General features: G+C 39.1%; 1 protein-coding gene across 3 annotated transcripts in view; it reads right to left on the bottom strand.

The window, feature by feature from the left end:
• ELP3 (elongator acetyltransferase complex subunit 3) overlaps window positions 1-19507 on the bottom strand; it is a 104317-nt gene that overhangs the window by 55559 nt on the left and 29251 nt on the right. For all 3 annotated transcript variants that reach the window (XM_005562939.5, XM_005562938.5, XM_074000571.1), the window contains 3 exons: window positions 12720-12881; window positions 10013-10139; window positions 4513-4706 (listed from right to left, as the gene is read on the bottom strand). In XM_005562939.5, coding sequence (XP_005562996.1) covers window positions 4513-4706; window positions 10013-10139; window positions 12720-12881 — 483 coding nt within the window. The remainder of the gene's footprint in view (window positions 1-4512; window positions 4707-10012; window positions 10140-12719; window positions 12882-19507) is intronic.

Genomic DNA, 19507 nt, shown 5'->3' with positions numbered 1-19507 from the left:
TGATAGAGGAATATATGTGACAGTTGGGCCTCCTGAAATCAGAGCTTGTGGACTCTCCTATGGGCCAATTCTCCCTAGGAGAAGTGTAACGGGGTCGTATCAGAAGAACTGAGAACAGCCAGGTTTCCTTAACAGGCCTTATATGTTGCTTATTAATAATGTCATGGCTTTCTTATCATATGACCTTTTGGTTGTATCATGTAAGTGTTCTCCACTCTTCCTGTCATCACTCCTTTACATTTTTCCTATAGAGACTATATCTGCTGCCCTCGTTTTCTTCAAGTCTTTATTTTCTCAGTTGTTGGTAGGCCAGGATAATGTCCCATAGTGGTATTTAAAAGTCTATAAAATTAAGCTTTTAATGGTATAGCAATGTCTCCGCTGCTTTTGACTCACTGGTTACAGCAGAAAGAAATTTAAGCTGAAAATGAAGGGAGAAAATGCAAATTCTTCATCTGATTGCCTGTGAGATCCATGCCTTGTTACTTTTGGTATTTCTGGATGTGAAATTGCTAACTATTTTGTGCTATCTGTTGCCATGCTCTGCGGCTGAGAAGCCGCAGCTTTACTGCTCTCTGGTTGCTTGAGTCAGTTATAACACATGCAAATCATCTTTTTCTTTTGTCTCTGTGAATGCTATTTACTGCATCTTTGTTGTCTATTGTATTAATTTGGATTCTGAAACAATCAAAGTTACACAAAAAGTCCCAAGTGCAGTACAAATAATTATTTTCCTGAACTATTTGAAAGTTAATTTGCAAATAAGATGTCCCAACGCCCTGAGAATACTTTAAATATTTCCTACAAGGATATTCTCTTATACAACTACAAAAGAACCATCAAAATGAGGAAGTTAACATGGATACTTCACCAGTGTCTAATCCTAGACCCCATGTGAGTTTCACCAGTGTCCCAATAAAGTCCTTTACAGTCAAAGGACCCAGTTCAGAACCTTGTATTTAATTGTCATGTCTGCATAGTCTCCTTCAGGTTGGAACTCTTTTCTTGATCCTGATACTTTTGAAGATTACGGGCCAGTTATGTTTTAGAATGTTCCTCAATTTTGTTTTGTCTAAGGTTTCCTGACTATTGGATTCAGATCGTGAAGTTCTGGCTGAGTAACAGAGAAGTGATGCTATGTTCTCATACCCTCTATCAGGCGGCCCAGAACTGAGATTTGTCCTATTACTGATAATGTTCACTTTGATCAGCTGCCAGGTTTTCCCACTATTAGGTTATTTTCTTTCACTCTGTAATTGTTACGTATGGTGGGGCAGATATTCTCAAACTATGTACAGTCGGTAGTCGGTTCTAGTTCTGTTAGCAGGCAGTAAGTAGTTACATTCTACAAAGTGTCACCAACACACTTTGCAATTGAACACTGAGCAACTGCTCCTAGGGAAAATACCAGGTTAGGTTCCTGTGAGGTCCTGGTCACAATATTTTTGTCGACTCATTAATACATAACCTTGTTGTATGTGTGTTTCTGTTTAAACACAACTTACATATACTGTTGATTCATGAACACTGAACTCATGGCCAACAGCACATCACTCATGCCTGAACAAAGCTTACATAACATGTATTCTCACCAGAAGGCACGTCACGGCCTTCCTGCACTCAGGAGCAATAGCCAGCACTTCAGTACTATGCTTGGGGGCCACACTAAACAGCAAATCCTCAACAAACTGCATAAAACTTTGAAAAACATGGCATGAAACAGACTGCAAAAAGGACACTGGCTCTCAGTGTGAGCGCTGAAATGAGAAGGCAGAGCGCCACCTGTTTGACCTCAGCTGGTGATATGCTGGGCAACTCAAATTTTTCACTGCTAAGCATGCCCAAGAATGACTGTGAAAATGCCAGTATTGGAGTTGAGTCACAAATGAATTTTAGTGAGTAGGAAAATTTGCAAATAAGGAATCTGAGAATGATGAAGACTGACTGCAAATATTATGTTTCTGAATCACACAATTTATTAATTATGTATATTGGTATAAACTTGTGGATTCCTATTTTATTCAGCTGGTTACAATCTGTTAGTATCAATATTTATTTTGATGCTCAAATTGTCCCAGATTTGGCCAATGGGAGCCCTTTAAGCCAGCTTCCCCTTTCTTCTTTGAACATTTCCTTACTTTTTGGCACAAGATGCTCCTTTTAGTAATGGAGAGCATTTAGAGACCAAGATCTGGAAATCAGCTGTGCTCACTCGAAACTAGGTGCACTCACTTCTATAAACACAAACACACATACACACACACACACACACACACACACACACACACTCTATATTTACAGTTGTCCCTCAGTATCCAAAGGAGATTGGTTCCAGGACTCCCAAAGATACCAAAACCCATGGATGCTCAAGTCCCTCATATAAAATGGTGTAGTATTTGCATATAACCTATGCACATCCTCCTGTATACTTTAAATCACTTCTAGATTACTTTTTTTTTGAGATGGAGTTTCACTCTTGTCACCCAGGTTGGAGTGCAATGGCATGATCTCTGCTCATTGCAACCTCCGCCTCCCGAGTTCAAGTGATTCTCCTGCCTCAGCCTCCCGAGTAGCTGGGATTACAGGCACCTGCCACCATGCCCAGCTAATTTTGGTATTTTTAGTAGAGACAGGGTTTCACCATCTTGGCCAGGCTGGTCTCGAACTCTTGACCTCAGGTAATCCACCCACCTTGGCCTCCCAAAATGCTGTCATTGCAGGTGTGAGCCATCGCGCCTGGCCTCTAGATTACTTACTGATATCTAATACACTGTAAGTACTATAACTAGTTGTTATACTGTATTGTTTAGGGAGTAATGACCAGAAAAAAAATCTGTACATGTTCAGTACAGATGCAACAACCACTCACTGTTTTTTCTGAGTATTTTCCATCTGCAGTTGGTTGAATATGAAGAATGCAGAATCTGAGGATATGGAGGGCTGACTGTGTTGTTATTCATTACATTTACACTTATTTCTACAACTTCCTAAACGTTGGAAACTATGAGTTCACACCAATATCTTCAATTCCAAAACACCACAATGCTCACAGTAATTTTCTCCTTTTTCAACATTTGTAATTGACTTCTAAGATAACAAAAAAACCTAGCACCCATTATTAATATATCTGCCAAATAGATTAACTCCCCACAAGTAACTGGCCTTTTCTTGCTGTCTCCTCTTCTGCATATACCCCCAACCCACCCCTAGAGGATGTACAGCTCTGACATCCTGTACCAGATCTGCCCTTGGTGGGAATGAACGCCCTTTTCGTCACATTCTGACTTCAACAGCCTGCACCACGCCTCTGCCTCCTGCATGTGAATGAGTGACCTTCTCACCCTGCTCTGGACCGCTGTGGCTCCCTGCCTCCTGTACGTGGACACCTACACTGCTCTGCGCCACCTAATGTCTTTTGGACTCAATTGCTTCAGAAGGGTTGAACAACAAGGGGAAGGGCCACGCAAGCAATTTCAACAGTTGATTTTTCTATTAAAATCTCCTTAGTATTCTTAGGTGTATTTTTAAAAATAAAGATCATATAGGCAATTTAGATCCTGGAGTTTGGCCAATGATTTTAAAACTGTGAGAAATCAGTATGCAGCAGAAGTATCATGTAAATGTCCTTTGACCTGCAAGTAAGTCTGTTACTTTATATCCTTGATAATTTTCCTTAAGTAGTTAATTCTGCTTGTTTCCAGTGTTCACTGCTTTACATGATCAGTCACACAGTTTCTGTGCTCAGTGGAGTCCTGCTCTAGCAGCTGACTGTAATGCATTTGCAGTCTCCTTCTGGCCTTGCATTTGTAATACTGGAGCCTGGGTAGCTTTTGGCAGGGTGGTGAGAACGTGTGTGTGGGAATCGGCTTTGTTAGGATTGTAGGTACACAGAAAATTTTACGGCTTCTAAAATTTTTCTGTGAAGTTATGTTATGTTTCTAGTATGTACATATGTATGTATGTATAAATAGGCAAATAAGGTTCCTGATTGTAAATGAGATCTTACTTTCTCTTTCCTAGGAAGAAGGCAGTTCAGATTATTTTATTTTCTTCATGCCATCAGAAATACGTCACTTTTCCTCTATATTTACATTAATATCTGTAAAGAGTGATCGTTGCTACTCTTTTTCTTTCAGAGGCTCTAGAACACAGATTGCACACATGGCCACACTTCTTATGCTCACACCCATTACTGCATCTAGACAGAAGCAGACCTGGAAGAGGAAACACTGAACTAGACCATAAGCTGCTGGGAAGCAAGCACCATGCCGACTGACCGTCATGGCTCCATCTCCAGGCTCATGAATGAATGGGTAGATAAATAAATATGATATTGGCAAAGTGGCTTAGACATGCTATGATTTCCATCCCTCTCTATTTACAGATAGCATTCCAGTTACCTTATTTCCATTAAAAAATCCAAAACCCTTAATATGAAATCAGACTATTTCCATGAGAAATGATGAACAGACTAGTCACCAACTATTTTAGGAATAAAAGATAACACACTACCTCTGCACTCGGTACACTCGAGTCCATGGAGGCACGAGGGCTAGGATCCGAGCCACCAATTCCACCAGGTCACTAGGAGAGTAACTCTTATATCTTCCTGATTTCCAAAGCTCATAAAGCCCGGTCCCACGAATCACCAGGGTAGGATAGAGTTTCAGACCATCGGGACGAAAAGCAGGGTTCTCAAAAAACTCCTGTGAATAGAGAACAGAAAATGACTTCTCCATTAGCTATGCAGAGATCACCCAGGGTGAAATCTCAACCCTTGGACAGCTTCTCTGGCACACCCTGTAGGCCCCGGGGCAGCCTTTGCTTCTGACCAGGTAGGGCATAAGACAGAACAGAAACTCCTTGTTTCTGTAGCCTCACTGGGGCAAAGCAAGTGTGTGCTGGACTGCACCAGGCCCTCACCATTCCAGCCTGTCTCCTGCACAATCTCATCTCATGCCACCCCTCACCATCTTGCCTTTCCAGCCCTGCAAAGGCAATTTCCTTTGCCTGGAAAATTCATCAATTTTTCTTTATCTAGCGAATCTTCAGGTCTCAGTTTGAACACCACTTCTTCAGAGAGGCCCTTCTGACCTTCAAATACTAGCTGTCCCACTCAAAAAAAAAAAAAAAAAAATCCCATTGAACCCAGTATTACCTCTTTCTTATCACCACATGACAATCTATTCAATGTCTGCCTTCACTTCTAGAGTATATCTTCCTTTAATAATGGAATATACTTAATTGTTTAAACATTTCAAAAGTTGTGACAGAGATCATCTGGCTTACAAAATTTAAAATGTTTACTATAGGGTCCTTTAGAGGAAAAGTTTGCTGATCCCTGAATATGACTACTTTGTCCCTAAGCCAACTGGCACCATTCCTATCCTGGCCTACACGTCGTCCATTTGTTATCCGGACACTGAGCAATACATCTAACTCATCTACTTTTGCCACATTCATTTCTTATATTGTATCACCCCAGCTGGCTGCTTTCTTTCTTTATTTTGGGATGTAGCAATGAGACACCAGGCATTCTCCTTTCCATGACTTGGCAATGATAATTTGTTCTAATCTTGTTTTGCATAATATATTTTGGAGAAATGAAAGTGGACTCAACACAGTCCCCTCTCACTCCCACCTTGGCAGGAGTATCTACTCAGCTGGCAGAGCTCTATCTTGTAAACTGGAAAAAATCCTTTTTATCTTTGCCACATCATTCTTACAAAGCTCTTCATTGTTAAACTTGCTTTACAAAGAAATGTAACGATAGACCTTTCCATCTCTCATTGACATCTATCATGTTCTTAAATGCTGTATTCTTTATGTACTATTCAGTTTCAGAGATCTTCTTCTGTAATTGTGTGATTTTCCTATAATATTTGTATTTTAAAGAATCATCGGGTCTTTAATAAATATTCTGCAGCCTTTCCACAAAGAGCACATATGGAAGCCATTGTCCACCCAGTCTGAATCCACATTTGAACATGGGATTTAGAAAGGTACTTCTGGTGCTTGTATAATAAGTTTCGGAGACATATGGACTGATACATTCCTTTGGAAAGAATGAAAATTGATTGGTTCTCAATTTTTGGTTACACTAGAGAATTAAAACAAGTGTTTCTTTTCTTTCCCTCCAAAACCACACTAAAGTAACAGGGGCCAGGCGCGGTGGCTCACACCTGTAATCCCAGCACTTTGGGAGGCTGGGGCAGGCGAATCACCTGAAGTCAGGAGTTCGAGACCAGCCTGGCCAACATGGTGAAACCCCGTCTCTACCAAAAATACAAAAATTAGCTGGATGTGGTGGTGCGTGCCTATAATCCCAGCTATTCAGGAGGCTGAGGCACAAGAATCGCTAGAACACAGGAGGCGGAGGTTGCAGTGAGCCAAGATCTCGCCACTGCACTCCAGCCTGGGTGACAGAGCGAGACTCCGTCTCAAAAGAAAAAAAAAGAAAAGGAACAGGAAAGAATTTTTTAAAAAGTATAAACCCAGAATAACAAAGAGGACTAGAAAGGAGGCAAGGATGAGACCCAAGATGGCAACAAATTCTTCAAAGACAGAAACTAGGAAGGCTTGTGAATGACTTTGCAAGTAAAGAAAACAGCAAAAGGAGACAGAAACGAAAGCCCTGTTCAATTGCACTGCCGAGTCTCAGAAAGGCTCACGGATCAGAGGTACCAAGAACTGGGCAGGACAGAGGAGAGACATGGAAATAAAAACGGGTACTGGATCAAGTGTGTACATAGAGGGAATTATCTGTTAACCCTTAGCCTTTCCTGAACAGGGAGATGAGAACGTTTAGTCCCTGGAGAAACTGGAAAGCCTCCGGGCTCTGAGATTCCAAGTACAAAGGAAAGTCTAGATGAAGACCAAGGCTGAAAACAGGGAAAAGCCAGCACATAGACTGGTGGACTCTCCGCCCCACTCTCTGGATGTCAGCAACCAACTTCCTGAGATATACCCAGGCCACCCAGCCCAAAGCAGGAAGTTGGAGAGTTCATCTCTGGATGAATCAAATGGCTCTACATAAGAGTTCACCATACTGACATTTAGGAATAACCTAAAGAAAGGACAGCTTATTGCTAAAAGAACGTTCTTCAGTGAAACATGCCTGCAAGCTAGGCACACAGGCCTTGCCATCCAGTTTTTCAATCCCCTACTCTTAAAAGCATAAGAAATTGCTTTAGGCCAGGCGCAGTAGCTCATGCCTGTAATCCCGGCGCTTTGGGAGGCTGAGGCGGGTGGATAATGAGGTCAGGAGTTCGAGACCAGCCTGGTCAACATGGTGAAACCACGTCTCTACTAAAAATACAAAAAATTATCCAGGTGTGATGGCAGTCACCTGTAATCCCAGCTACTTAGGAGGCTGAGGCAGGAGAATTGCTTGAATCCGGGAGGCAGAGGCTGCAGTGAGCTGATATTGCGCCATTGTACTCCAGCCAGGCGACAGTGCGAGACTCCGTCTCAAAAAAAAAAAAGGGGGGGGGGCATAAGAAATTGACTGAAGATCATCATAAACTTGGGGAAAGCCTAGGACATTAAGGGGCCAACCAAAACAAAAAGGAAAAAAGGAAACAGAGGCATTGCATAAAGAAAAATAAAATGTATAAAAAATATCTGTAATAAATTTCTTCAGAGATAAGATAAATTACAGCCACAATACAAGACCAAGGTGCTATAGAAAACTGAGAAACCAATTGTAGTTTTAAATTTCACTTCTTTGAAGATTAATTACTTTGAGAACTTTTTGACAGGTCTATTGGCTATTTGAATATTCTCTTTTGTGAAATGCTTGTTCAAGTTTTTTGCCCATTTTCCTACTGAGCTATTTGTCTCTTATCAATTTCTAAAAATTATTTATTTTAAAACAATTTAATTTGTAGAGAATTCTTCTCTAGAAAGAACTCATATTTTTCATTTTAGCTCCCTTCTGTTACTCTTTACTAGGACGCAGTTAGAAAAGAAATATGATCCACTCATATTCCCTGTGTGTTTCCCTGCAAAGATTACAAACAAGCAAATAAATGTTTACAGGAAGGGTAGTCTTTGCAATATTATTACTGAACTATTCCTTATGTTGAAGACACCAAGGAAAATACATAGCAAGACTCAGCTGTTTGCTATGGCTTGCTACAGTATGAAACATACTATATTTTTCAGGAGCACTTACACTTTATGAGTTCTGGCTATCCTACTGGTCCACCTAGGAGCTGTGCTAAAGAAAAGTGTGTTTCACACTTGGACATAGGGCAGGGAACATCATACCCTGGGGCCTGTCATGGGATGGGGGGCAGGCAGAGGGATAGCATTAGGAGAAATACCTAATGTAAATGACAAGTTGACGGGTGCAGCACACCAACATGGCACATGTATACATATATAACAAACCTGCATGTTGTGCACATGTACCATAGAACTTAAAAGTATACTACTAATAATAATAATAATAATAATAATAATAATAATATGTGTTTCAGGTGCCTTTTTGGCCTGGAGTCTGAGCACCTGGCTATTAGTTACTGAGGGGAGGATACCAGACTCACAATCTATTACACAGCCAGTGTGGGGGAATTACGAAGAGGGATATCTTTGAATTAATGTTATCTCATAAACAGGTCCTCAGGTGCAGTTCACCAACTTAAAAAATAATAAAAGTAAACTTCTTGAGAGGAAAGAATTATTAACTTCACAAATAAGACATGGTGAACTGCATTTTTCTAAACAGAGCAAATTAAAAGTACTTTTATAGATGAAATAACTTGACAAATATTGTCATCGCCTTCAATAAAAGGATATCCCTAAAACACACTTGCCCTATCTGAGAATCTGAAGAAAAACTAAAGGCCTGACCAATCTCATTTCCCACAACAAAGTTAACATGGATCAAGAAACTGTGAGGGTTAAAATAACAACAATAAAACAACCTAGAGTGAAAATTCAAAGAACAGAAAGGCAGTTCTAAGCTTAGAAGCATTTGAAGAAAAAACAAAAAAAAAGATCGACTTAATGGAAGCACAACTAAAAGGTTAATAATAGGTTAAGTAAAATATTTAAAACAAATATAAAAAACAATGAGTCCATAATCTCCTTACCTAAAAAGTTCACATAAACTATTATTAAAAATATTCTTATCCCAATAGAGTAACGAGTCAGAGGATAAAAACACACAACTCCAAAAAGATGAAAGAAATGTAATTAGTAAATACAAACTTGAAAAATGTATTATCACAATTTCAAAATGCAAGTTAAAATGGCACTTTTCTCGATCAGACTAGCAAAGAGTAAAATATATGTACATATGTATGTGTGCATGTATAAGCATACATAGAAAATAAACAGGAGAGAATTATTTGTGAAGAAAAACTCTGCTGAAATGAGTGTAAATTGTTATAACTCTCTGCAAAGCAACTTATTAATAGAGTGAGAGTCTTAAAATGTTTCTACCTTTACCTGATAATTCTACTCCATGGAATTTATCATAAACAGATAAACCTAAATACGACAAAAAATTATACACATAAACTCATTTACCTGCAGTGTTTTTTAAATAATATTAAAAAACCAGTAATACCCTATTCTGAAAAACTTGCAAGGGGTTAAGCAAGATATAGCATATTAAATTAAAAAGCCATTTAAATATGTTAACATGTTAACAGAGACCATGCTACAACATGGATAAACATTTGTTATAATGTTAAGTGAAAAAACTTTTACAATAATTTCCTATGTCATACATATTTGTATGTCTGTGTTATATTTGCAGAGACAACCTCACCCTCAAAAAAGCCTAAGCATAGAAAAATCTTGGAAAGAACCCATTAAAATGTTAAGAGTTTTGTCTGATGGGGCTGTGGGTGATGTCCCTTACCCTACTGTGTTTCCAGTATTCTATAATAAGGATGCATTTCTTTAACAATGGAAAACATCAGTAAACAGGCAACAAGAGCAGATGGGATAAGAAACATGCAGAGGCATTCTGAATGCGCCTGGCTAAAGCCACACTTACTGTGAACTGTTCAATGTCTCTTTCTAGTCCCACATTTGGCAGGTCAGGCATCATATGGGCCACCACTTTGAAACCGGAATCTTTGGCCAGGTGAAATGACTCACACACTGCCTTCACAGTGTGGCCCCTAAGGAAAGAAAATCACTACCTGTGAAAATCACTACCTATTTGTGTAAATGGGTGACAAAGTTAACACAAGGAACAGGGGGAAAACAATCTCTGAGACAGGTAACAGAAATTCCATAACCAAAATCATATGGCTGGGGGAAAAGACACCTCAGAAAGTTATTTTTTACATCCCCACCTCTCAGGAGGCCTGGAAGTAAATAACTTTATTTCTGAGATATTTCTCAGAAATTCCCTTACGCATCTACTCAAAGTCTTGAAAGTAAAGCATTGGGGTAGCAAAAGTTAATGTGTATTAAAATTGTTTGGTTTAGCATCACCCGTCAAAATAAGCTTATGAATGTAAGTATCTGTATTAAAAATTAAAAGCTCAAAACCATGCAGAAGCAGCAAGCTGCTATGTTCTTTCCTTTAAAGATCTTGTGAAATTATTTGTAGACAGAGAGGAAGACTGAAACCTATAATACACAATAGATTTCACTGGTGGGTTTGGAGGAGCCTTAAAAAAACAGTAGAAAGAGAGAATGACTTAGTGAGAAGGCAGAGTCATTTGGGGTCACGTGGATAAATCATCTTAATTTAGCATTCTAGAGCCACATCCAGCAGGAAACAAGTCCTAATAATAGTTTTGGGCAACTAGACTGAAGCCTTGTGGCAATCCTTCTGCCACAAAGGTGTTCCCATTCACGGCAGAAGGATCCTAAAAACCACAGACTCCATCTCACTCTCTCAGAATGCTCCCATCCATTTCCATGACTTCAATTTCTAATCTCTTTTTGCTAATGACTTCCCAATTCCTAGGACAAGGCCAGGCCTGTCTCCTGAATTCCAAACCCAAATAACCAATACTTTAAAGCAGCACTATTTAAAATGACAGCCACTAGGCACATGTGGTTATTAAAATTTATATTTAGAAGAATTAAAATGGAAAACTTGGTTGCAAGCACAGAACATTTTGATCACTGCTGAATTGTCTATTGCCTAGTCCTGCTCTAAAGCAAACCTTCACTTGGCTATTCTACAGGTACCTGAAACTTAGTGTAGCCAAATGAAACACATGTTCTCTCCAAGCCTCCTTGACTTCCCATTCTCTCTTATCCTCACTTCCAGTCAGTCACCAGCACCACCACTCACTTCTTTCCAGGACATCGGTATTTCCTGCTTAATTTCTGTAACAGCCTCGTACCCGATCTCCCTTCCAACTTGCTCTTCTCTGACCTGCCCCTTTCACTGTAACTAAGGCATCTTTCTAAGCCACAGATATGCTACATCACATTGTAGCTTTAAGCCTGCTGGTGGCTTGCTCCGCTGGATTAATGTCCAGCCTCCCTGGGCTGACTCTTCAGGCCCCTAATAACCAGGCCCTCTGTTTGCTTTTCAGCCTTATCTCTTTATCATTCTCCTATCTCACATTCTAACCAAACTAAGCCACTCCAATTTCCCCAAATGTGCCACACACTCCCATCTCCAGGAGTTTGTTCATATGTTCCTTCTGCCTCAATCTTCCTCTTCTGCACCTGACCAACTCAGACTCTTCCATGAAGTCTCAACTCAGATGTCGTATTCTTCAGAAAGCTTCACCTTCCCCTCCATCTGCCCAGGTGTCTCTCTAGCACAGCCCTTGAAGGCTACACCACTCCATAGTTTCCCTGGTTGAAGCCTTTTCCCACATAAAAGCATCCTATTCAGTTACTCTTTCTTAAACATGATATCCATGAGATTCTTCCCCATGCTAAAAAATATTCAACAGATCTCTATTCCTTAAGGGAAAATTCCATCCTCCTCGGCCTGGCATTCCTCTTGGTTGTTTCTAAGACGCTGATCAGTGCTTGTCTCCCTAGTTCCCCTCTGCTTCCTTCTCCTGGCACAACACCAATCACATCTACCGAAACCCTACAGAATAAAGGGGCCTTTAACATCCAACTCAACACATCCTTCCTCCGAAGCCCACCGTTACAATTCTTAGTCAATCATCTCAGCTGCCTAATAAACTCTCAATTGTCTCCCCTACTCCACTAATTTAGCAATTAACTGTGAAGTTCCTTATACAGTTAACCTTTCACGGGCATTTTCTTTTCAACTAAAAGACATATTTCTAGAGGGAGCATAATAAAGCTCTAACAACTCTTATTTCCTTCTTTCCTTGCATTCCCGAATTTCTCAAAGTTTACAACCATGGCATCACCATACTTTTTGCTAGTTGGTATCTGCTCCACAGAAATGAATTTCTTCAACATTAGTCACTCTTTTCTTTGTTCTTGGCCTTCTCTCCTGCTTTAAACTACTAACCCTGAGTCCTCTCCCCTGCTTTCTGTATGGACAAGGCTGTGTAGGACAAGAAGAGGGAGAGAGATGAGCATGTTTACAGGCTGCTAGAAAAGAGTCACTAGAGAAAAACTGAAAATGAGGGAAGGAGGAGATGGAAGTAAGAGGATAGACAGACGAAAGAACTTCGAAAAGGAGGAATATCCATACTTCTTTCCCTAAGACTGGTCAGAATGAAGAAAGGCTGGGTGTGAATGTAGAGAAAACTGGTGAAGCTGGAGGAAGGCTTGTGCAAGATCACCTGCCACCATCTTACCTGTTGGTGTCTCTAGCCACATCTTCATAAACGCTCTGCACCCCAATCTCCAGCCTTGTGCAGCCATAGGTCAACATGTCACTTAAATGCCGCTTCATGCAGTAATCTGGTCTGGTCTCTATAGTAATTCCAATACACTTTGTGAGGCTTCTCTCAGAATACCTGTAGAGCAAATCTAAAATAATTAACCTGTTGCAGGTTTCAAGACATTACTCCCTCTCAAAAAAACTGCCTTCTCTCTGTCCTCCTAGCATGAGATAGTGGTAAAGAGTGTAGGCTCTGGAACCAGGCTGTCTAAGTTCAAATCCTGGCTCTGCTACTTCCTAACTATGCACATGAGGATGCTATTAACCTCTTTGTGCTTCGGTTCCTTTATCTGCAAAATGAGGATAATATACTATCTACACCTCATAGGATTGATGTGACTGAGCTAGCATAGTAATGTTATTATCATCATTATCATTATTATTCTCCTGCAGTAAGCTGCAACCATAATCTCCTTGAAAGCAGTGATTTTAACTGTGAAAACCTATTTTTCAATTCCTAGCAACCATTTTTCACATAAGTGAAAACCATCTGCATTATTTATTTCCCACTCTATATTTTTGAGTCATTTTAAATGAAAGAAAAAAAGGGGGGAGGGTATATGTAATGATTACAGGAATATTTTAGATGAAATGTCTTCTATATACACAAAAGTCTTTTCACCGAGTCTATTAATCTTAGCAATGATTTACAAAATTACCAATCACTTTTGTCTTTTACTAAAATCACGTATCAGAGTAGCAAGCACCACTTTAGATTCATGCTGTTTGAGTTAGTGGCCTTAATGCTGGCCAAAGAGGCAGAGAAGTAAGTCTCTTGCTAGCAGGGCTAGTGAAGTGAGGGGATAGGAGCTCACATTTACAGTCTTTTGTGGGCCAAGCTCTGTGCCACACACTCTAGTACTGAATCCTCCCACCAGCTCTATGAAGTGTGTCCTATTATCTCCATTTCACAAGTGGTGAAACTGAAGTTGAAAGGGAGTAAACAGCGCGTTCAAGGACACAGAGCTAATAAAATTGGAGTCAGGATCCGAAGTTGGGTCCACCTGACTTCAAAGTCCTTGCTCTGTATTCCAGTTACCACACTGTTTAGACAACTCAGCATGGACCCCAGACTTCTCTGCTTTTCAACATCTCTCAATTTTTTTTTTTTTTTTTTTTTTTATTTGGAGTTTCACTGTGTTGCCCAGGCTGGAGTACAGTGGCACGATCTTGGCTCACTGCAACCTTCACCTCCTGGGTTCAAGCATTTCTCGTACTTCAGCCTCCCAAGTAACTAGGATTACAGGCATGTGCCACCACACTCCGCTAATTTTTTTGTATTTTTAGTAGACACGGGGTTTCACTATGTTGGCCAGGCTGGTCTCGAACTCCTGACCTCAAGTGATCCGCCTGCCTCAGCCCCCCAAAGTGCTGGGATTATGGGCATGAGCCACTGCGCCCGGCCAACATCTCTCAATTCTTAGAACCCAACCATTTTTCTTAATGCACCCTTCTACAATGTTCTCAATTTTGGGGGGAGGATGAGAGAAGCCTTAAAAAAAATTGCCATTTATTTTCCTTCTTTCTGAAGAAGTTCATTGCTCTTTATTGAAAAGTAAAAATCATAACATTTCTGTAATTTTTGTAACTAATTCTGTGAGGTTCACTGTTTCATTCTTAATTGTCAATAAAAACGGGCTTATTTATTGGTAATAATAACTAAGAAAGCTAAGAATCACCAATCTAGAGAACAAATTCTCAAGTCTTTCATTCTGGACATCTGAACTCTTTTGCATTGTTTATTTCTGTATTCCGCGAGGTTTTAGGTAGGATTACCAGAGGCAACAGGACTAAAGGTAAACGAGTAGTTCAAAGTCACTAAAAGATGAAACATGAGACAGAAAAAAGGCTCAGACCTTATCAAATCTTGCCTAAGACAGGATTCAAACTAATTTGGCTTCTCTGAAACAATAGAATCATCAGGTCCTGTGCCTCTTAAACAGGTGGGTACTAAGGCACGCAGTAACAGGAGTACATGATGCCACAGAAGAGACGTAACGCACCTTTCTCTAGCATCAAGTATTGGGTTTGAGGGAAAACATTTTTCAAATAAAAATAAATATTCATATACTATGAAGAAGGCACACAATACAAAGGTTGGAAAAAGAAAAAAAAAAACCAGAAAGCAAAAAGTTCTAAATGACTACGTTTTTAAAGGTAAATGAGAATATCCTAGAATGAGGCATTCCAATTGGTATTTTTTAAAAACTTGCAGTTATTTCTTAACAGTGATACCATTAAGTTAGCAAGCGTAGTGGCATAATAGTAGCTTACATCACTGGGAAAAACTAGAGGGCAGGCAATTACACAAATGGGAATCTGTGTAGAGGAAAGAGAAAATTTATTAGCTAGTCTTCCTATTGCACAGAATGTCAAAGGCCCCACCAAGGACATATAGAGGACACTGCTATACAAGGTCTCTTTATAAGTCATCAGAATATAGTACAGGCCATAGAAGGAAACCTTATTCTCAAATAATAATTTAACTCCATTTCAAAAATGTCTTTCCTCAGGCAGGAAATGTCATTACCTTTTGCAGTAACAGAAATAGAGGAAGAAAAAAACAACTCAGGTTTTAAAAAGTCAATATTTTATATTTATAAAAAGGCTTTCACTACATTTCCTCTTTCCAGAATTATAGTTTCATCCGAAAAGCAATTAAACAGAAATTTGTATCAAATTTGAATGACAAAACAATGAATTTTTCCCATAGGCTTACTGTATTCTCATGAAAATTTTTGGATAATACTATATCTAATCCTACATCTCACTAAATCTAATTATTCATTTAACAGAGATGTAAACATATCAACATAACTATTCTTTAATATGCAAATATGCACATACAGGCTTTCAACCAATCTAAGCTGATATTTTATGGCCTGCTATTAATGTGATCCCCCTGTATCACCAAGGTAGCTATCCAACAGTATGTGCCATTTAGACAGCCATCCAAAAGCATGGCTCTCCTTCAGTACCCAGTCCAACTCCCATACTCTTGGAGGCTACAAGTTCTTCCGCATGCAGCAACTCTGTCAACTTCTTGAGAGACAAAGCCAAGACTCAAAAGGGATCCTCTGATTCCAATTCTACTGCTCTTTTTGTGGTATTACAGATTCATTTTAAGCCTGTACAGCCCAACAATATGGGGCTATGTTGAATCCTACGCTTTTCTGTATGCCATAGGAATGGCACCAGCGATAAAAGATGCTAATGTTCTCTGTGAAGCATAGCTTAAGCCAAAACCTTATGCTGACAGAATTTTTAAAAATTGTGGAGCAGGGGTGAAGAGAAATGGGACAATAACCCAGGAATTTAAAAGCAAACAAAAACCAAAAGCTACCAGCCTTCAAAACAGAGCTCCAATACATTTCTCCCCCGATGACATCTTCCCAGAACCCCTCCGCCCCCAGTGAGATCTCAGCGCTCCCATTCTCAAAGCACCCTGCCCACACTACAAGTAGTCTGCCTTGTTATGTGTGGATATGTCTGTCTCTCCATCTGGACAGGAAGCCTCTGAAAGCTGGCAGTCTCAAACACGTCTAGAGGCTAAAAGGCTTCAACACTAAAAATTCTCCGTCAATTAAAAAAAATTACAAATTTGAGGAAGGAATAAATGAATTAGGCATAATTGGGAACACAGGAGGTCTCTCTTCACTCCAACAGCAGCCTCCAGATACATCTACAGTTCATCTTTCCTCTTGCAAAAAGTTAACCTTAGAAGGTGCCTAGCAGCAGGCCAGGTATTCTTCAGAAAGTAAAACTATAATAGTTCTTGTCCCAGACATGCTTAAGGATCTAGCTGGGGGGATAAGACTTACAGAAAAAAAAAAAAAGAAAGAGAGAAACGACTACAGAACAAAAAGCTAGAAGTGGCAGAAATATAAATAGATTTAGATTGTTTCTTGGGAAGCATATTTCTATTTCTGGAAAGAAGAAAGCGACCTTTTGACAAAAGCACTATCTATCATCGCCATCTCCTTGCACTAAGGGCCCAACCAGGCGGACACTGATGGAAGGGAGATAGCACACTGATTTTAAAGTCTCTTCATTATCTTCTGGAAACTATCTTTTGTTTCACTCCAAGAAGCTGTGTTATCAGACAGGGCACCTCTCATTATGAATAATTCGTGGCAGCTCCTCTTTCAAAACCTCTGTCCTTACTGCAACTGGATGTGCCTGAATCTAGTCTTGCTTAAACTCTCACAAGAACTCAAGGCTCAAGTTCCTGAAAGGCTTACAGAACATTCCCTCTGTGGACATCCTGCAACCTCATAGTCAACCTGCTCAAACCAGACTGCACAGTAAAAAATGGTACAGAGATGAAATATTCATTTTCATTAGTCACAACATATAATCTCTTCTCCATCTATGGTCCCAAAACAAGTCAGTGGAGTATACCCACTTCTTTGAACAGCCAGATTTGTTTGAATTGTTGATAACACCTCGAGTTATTGGTGTAACTCCTTGGCAGCAGCACCATGAACAAATTCCTCTTCTTAACTATCACCGTATCTTGAAAATATCTCAATAAAATTTGAAGTTCTGCCCAATGCTCTGTTAGTGATACTCTAGACTTAAATGAGTTGTTTGATGTGCTTGAGGATTTAAAAATAACTATTCCGCCCAATCTTTTTTTGAGATGGTAGTCAAGTCTGCTTCCTCGATATTGGTGGTTTTGTCATGAGGTTCTATAAATTAACCACTGCCCAACACAAAATGAAGTAACAAAGAAAAGAATTTTGATTTAAAAATGAGTACTACCTATGAAAAACCAACCTGGTGGCACTGTAGCTTACAGATTAATCAAAGACCGTTGTGCCCTATCATATTAGCTGGCAGGGCTTAAGATATATAAAAACAACCTATAACATTTTGTTTGAGGTTTGATTCTGTTCATGGCTGACAAAAACTATCATTTTGTAGTCCCCTCGTCTAGCTAAAGAACGAGCAGCAACACATTATTAATAGAAAAGAAAAAAAGAATCACAGATATTATATTCTTTTAATATTATATCCACATTGAAATTTAAGGGTTATATACATAAAAACATAGAAAATGATTGTCAGAAAGTGGTTGCTAAATGAAGAATAACTTGTGAACATATCTTTTAGATAAAAATTCTCATTCCATTAGAAAGCTTCAAATCATAGATGACAGATATAATTTTAGAGATAATACAGTCCTACACCTCCTCATTTTTATAGATGAGGAAACTAAATCACACACACAAAATAGTGAATTAAACTAGATAATAATGCAAAATAATAATATAAATAAGTCTGGAGGCTATGTCTCCTGATTCTTAATGGAAAGTTCTTTCCACTGCATTCACTTAGCATTTACTAAGTACCAGAATTCTATGCTTAAGGCATTGTACTAGATATAAGGAGTCTTCTCCCTTTCTCTTAAGAAGACATTCCCTATTAAAGGATATAGAAAAAATACATTATAAAGAATTAGACCACAATAGTATTCATTACAACTATTATTCTTGGCTACTGAAAACCAAAGTGAGGAGATGATTAAACTGGTAGATACGAATCAAACCATCAGCTTAAATTGATGTATCAATAATTACAACAAATGTTAACAGACTAAACACTCCAATTAAAAGGCAGACATGAGCAAAATGGATTAAAAAAAAAAAAGACCCAATTACTGTAGACTTCTGTCTAAAGAAATGCATTTTCAAGATAAAGAAACATACGGGTGGAAAGCAAATGGATGGCAAAGGATAATACACAGGGCAAACAGTAAGCACATGAGGCTGTGACAGCTAAATTAATGCCAAGTAAACTGCAAGACCAGGGATGCAGAAGGACATCTCATGATGATAAAGAGGTAATTTCATAATGGTGAAAAGCTCATACATCAGGAAAACACAGCAATCATAGATGTGTATGCACCTAACAACAGATTTTCAAAATAATTACATTAAGTAAAAATTAATATAACTGAAGAGAGACATAGACAGTTCCTCAATCATTGTTGGAGATTTCAATCTCTTAGCAATTGACAGAACTACAAAAGAATAAAAAATAAAATCTACCTGAACACCACTACCAACCATCTTGGTTTAACTGATATTCATAGAACATGACACCCAGCAACTGAGAATATACATTCTTTACAAACATACATGGCATGTTCACCAAGAGAGACCACATATGCTGGGCCATAAAACAAGTCTCAATAAATTTTAAAACACCAAAATTATATAGAGTAGGTTCTTTGGCCAAAATGAAAATAAATTAGAAATTAATAAGATATCAAGAAAAACCTCATTGTCTGGAAATTTGTAAATTAAACACCCCATTCCTATACATTCCATGGATCAAAAATATATATATACATATAAAGGGTATTAAGAAATATTTTGAATTGAATAATTAAAATACAACACATCAAAATGTGTGGGATTCAGCTAAAGCAGTGATTTGAGGAAAAGGTCTAAAATGATGGCCAATCTTTTTGTTTTTTTTGAGAAGGAGTCTCATTCTGTTACCCAGCCTGGAGGGCAGTGGCGTGATCTTAGCTCACTGCAACCTCCGCCTCCCAGGTTCAAGCAATTCTCCTGCCTCAGCTTCCCCAGTAGCTGGGATTACAGGTGCGTGCCACCACACATGGCTAATTTTTGTATTTTTAGTAGAGATAGGGTTTCGCCATGTTGGCCAGATCTGCCCGCTTCACCTCCCAAA

The sequence above is a fragment of the Macaca fascicularis genome, chromosome 8 (genome assembly GCF_037993035.2).
Source record: "Macaca fascicularis isolate 582-1 chromosome 8, T2T-MFA8v1.1".
Classification (NCBI taxonomy): domain Eukaryota; kingdom Metazoa; phylum Chordata; class Mammalia; order Primates; family Cercopithecidae; genus Macaca; species Macaca fascicularis.
This window is presented reverse-complemented; position numbering and strand designations above follow the sequence as displayed.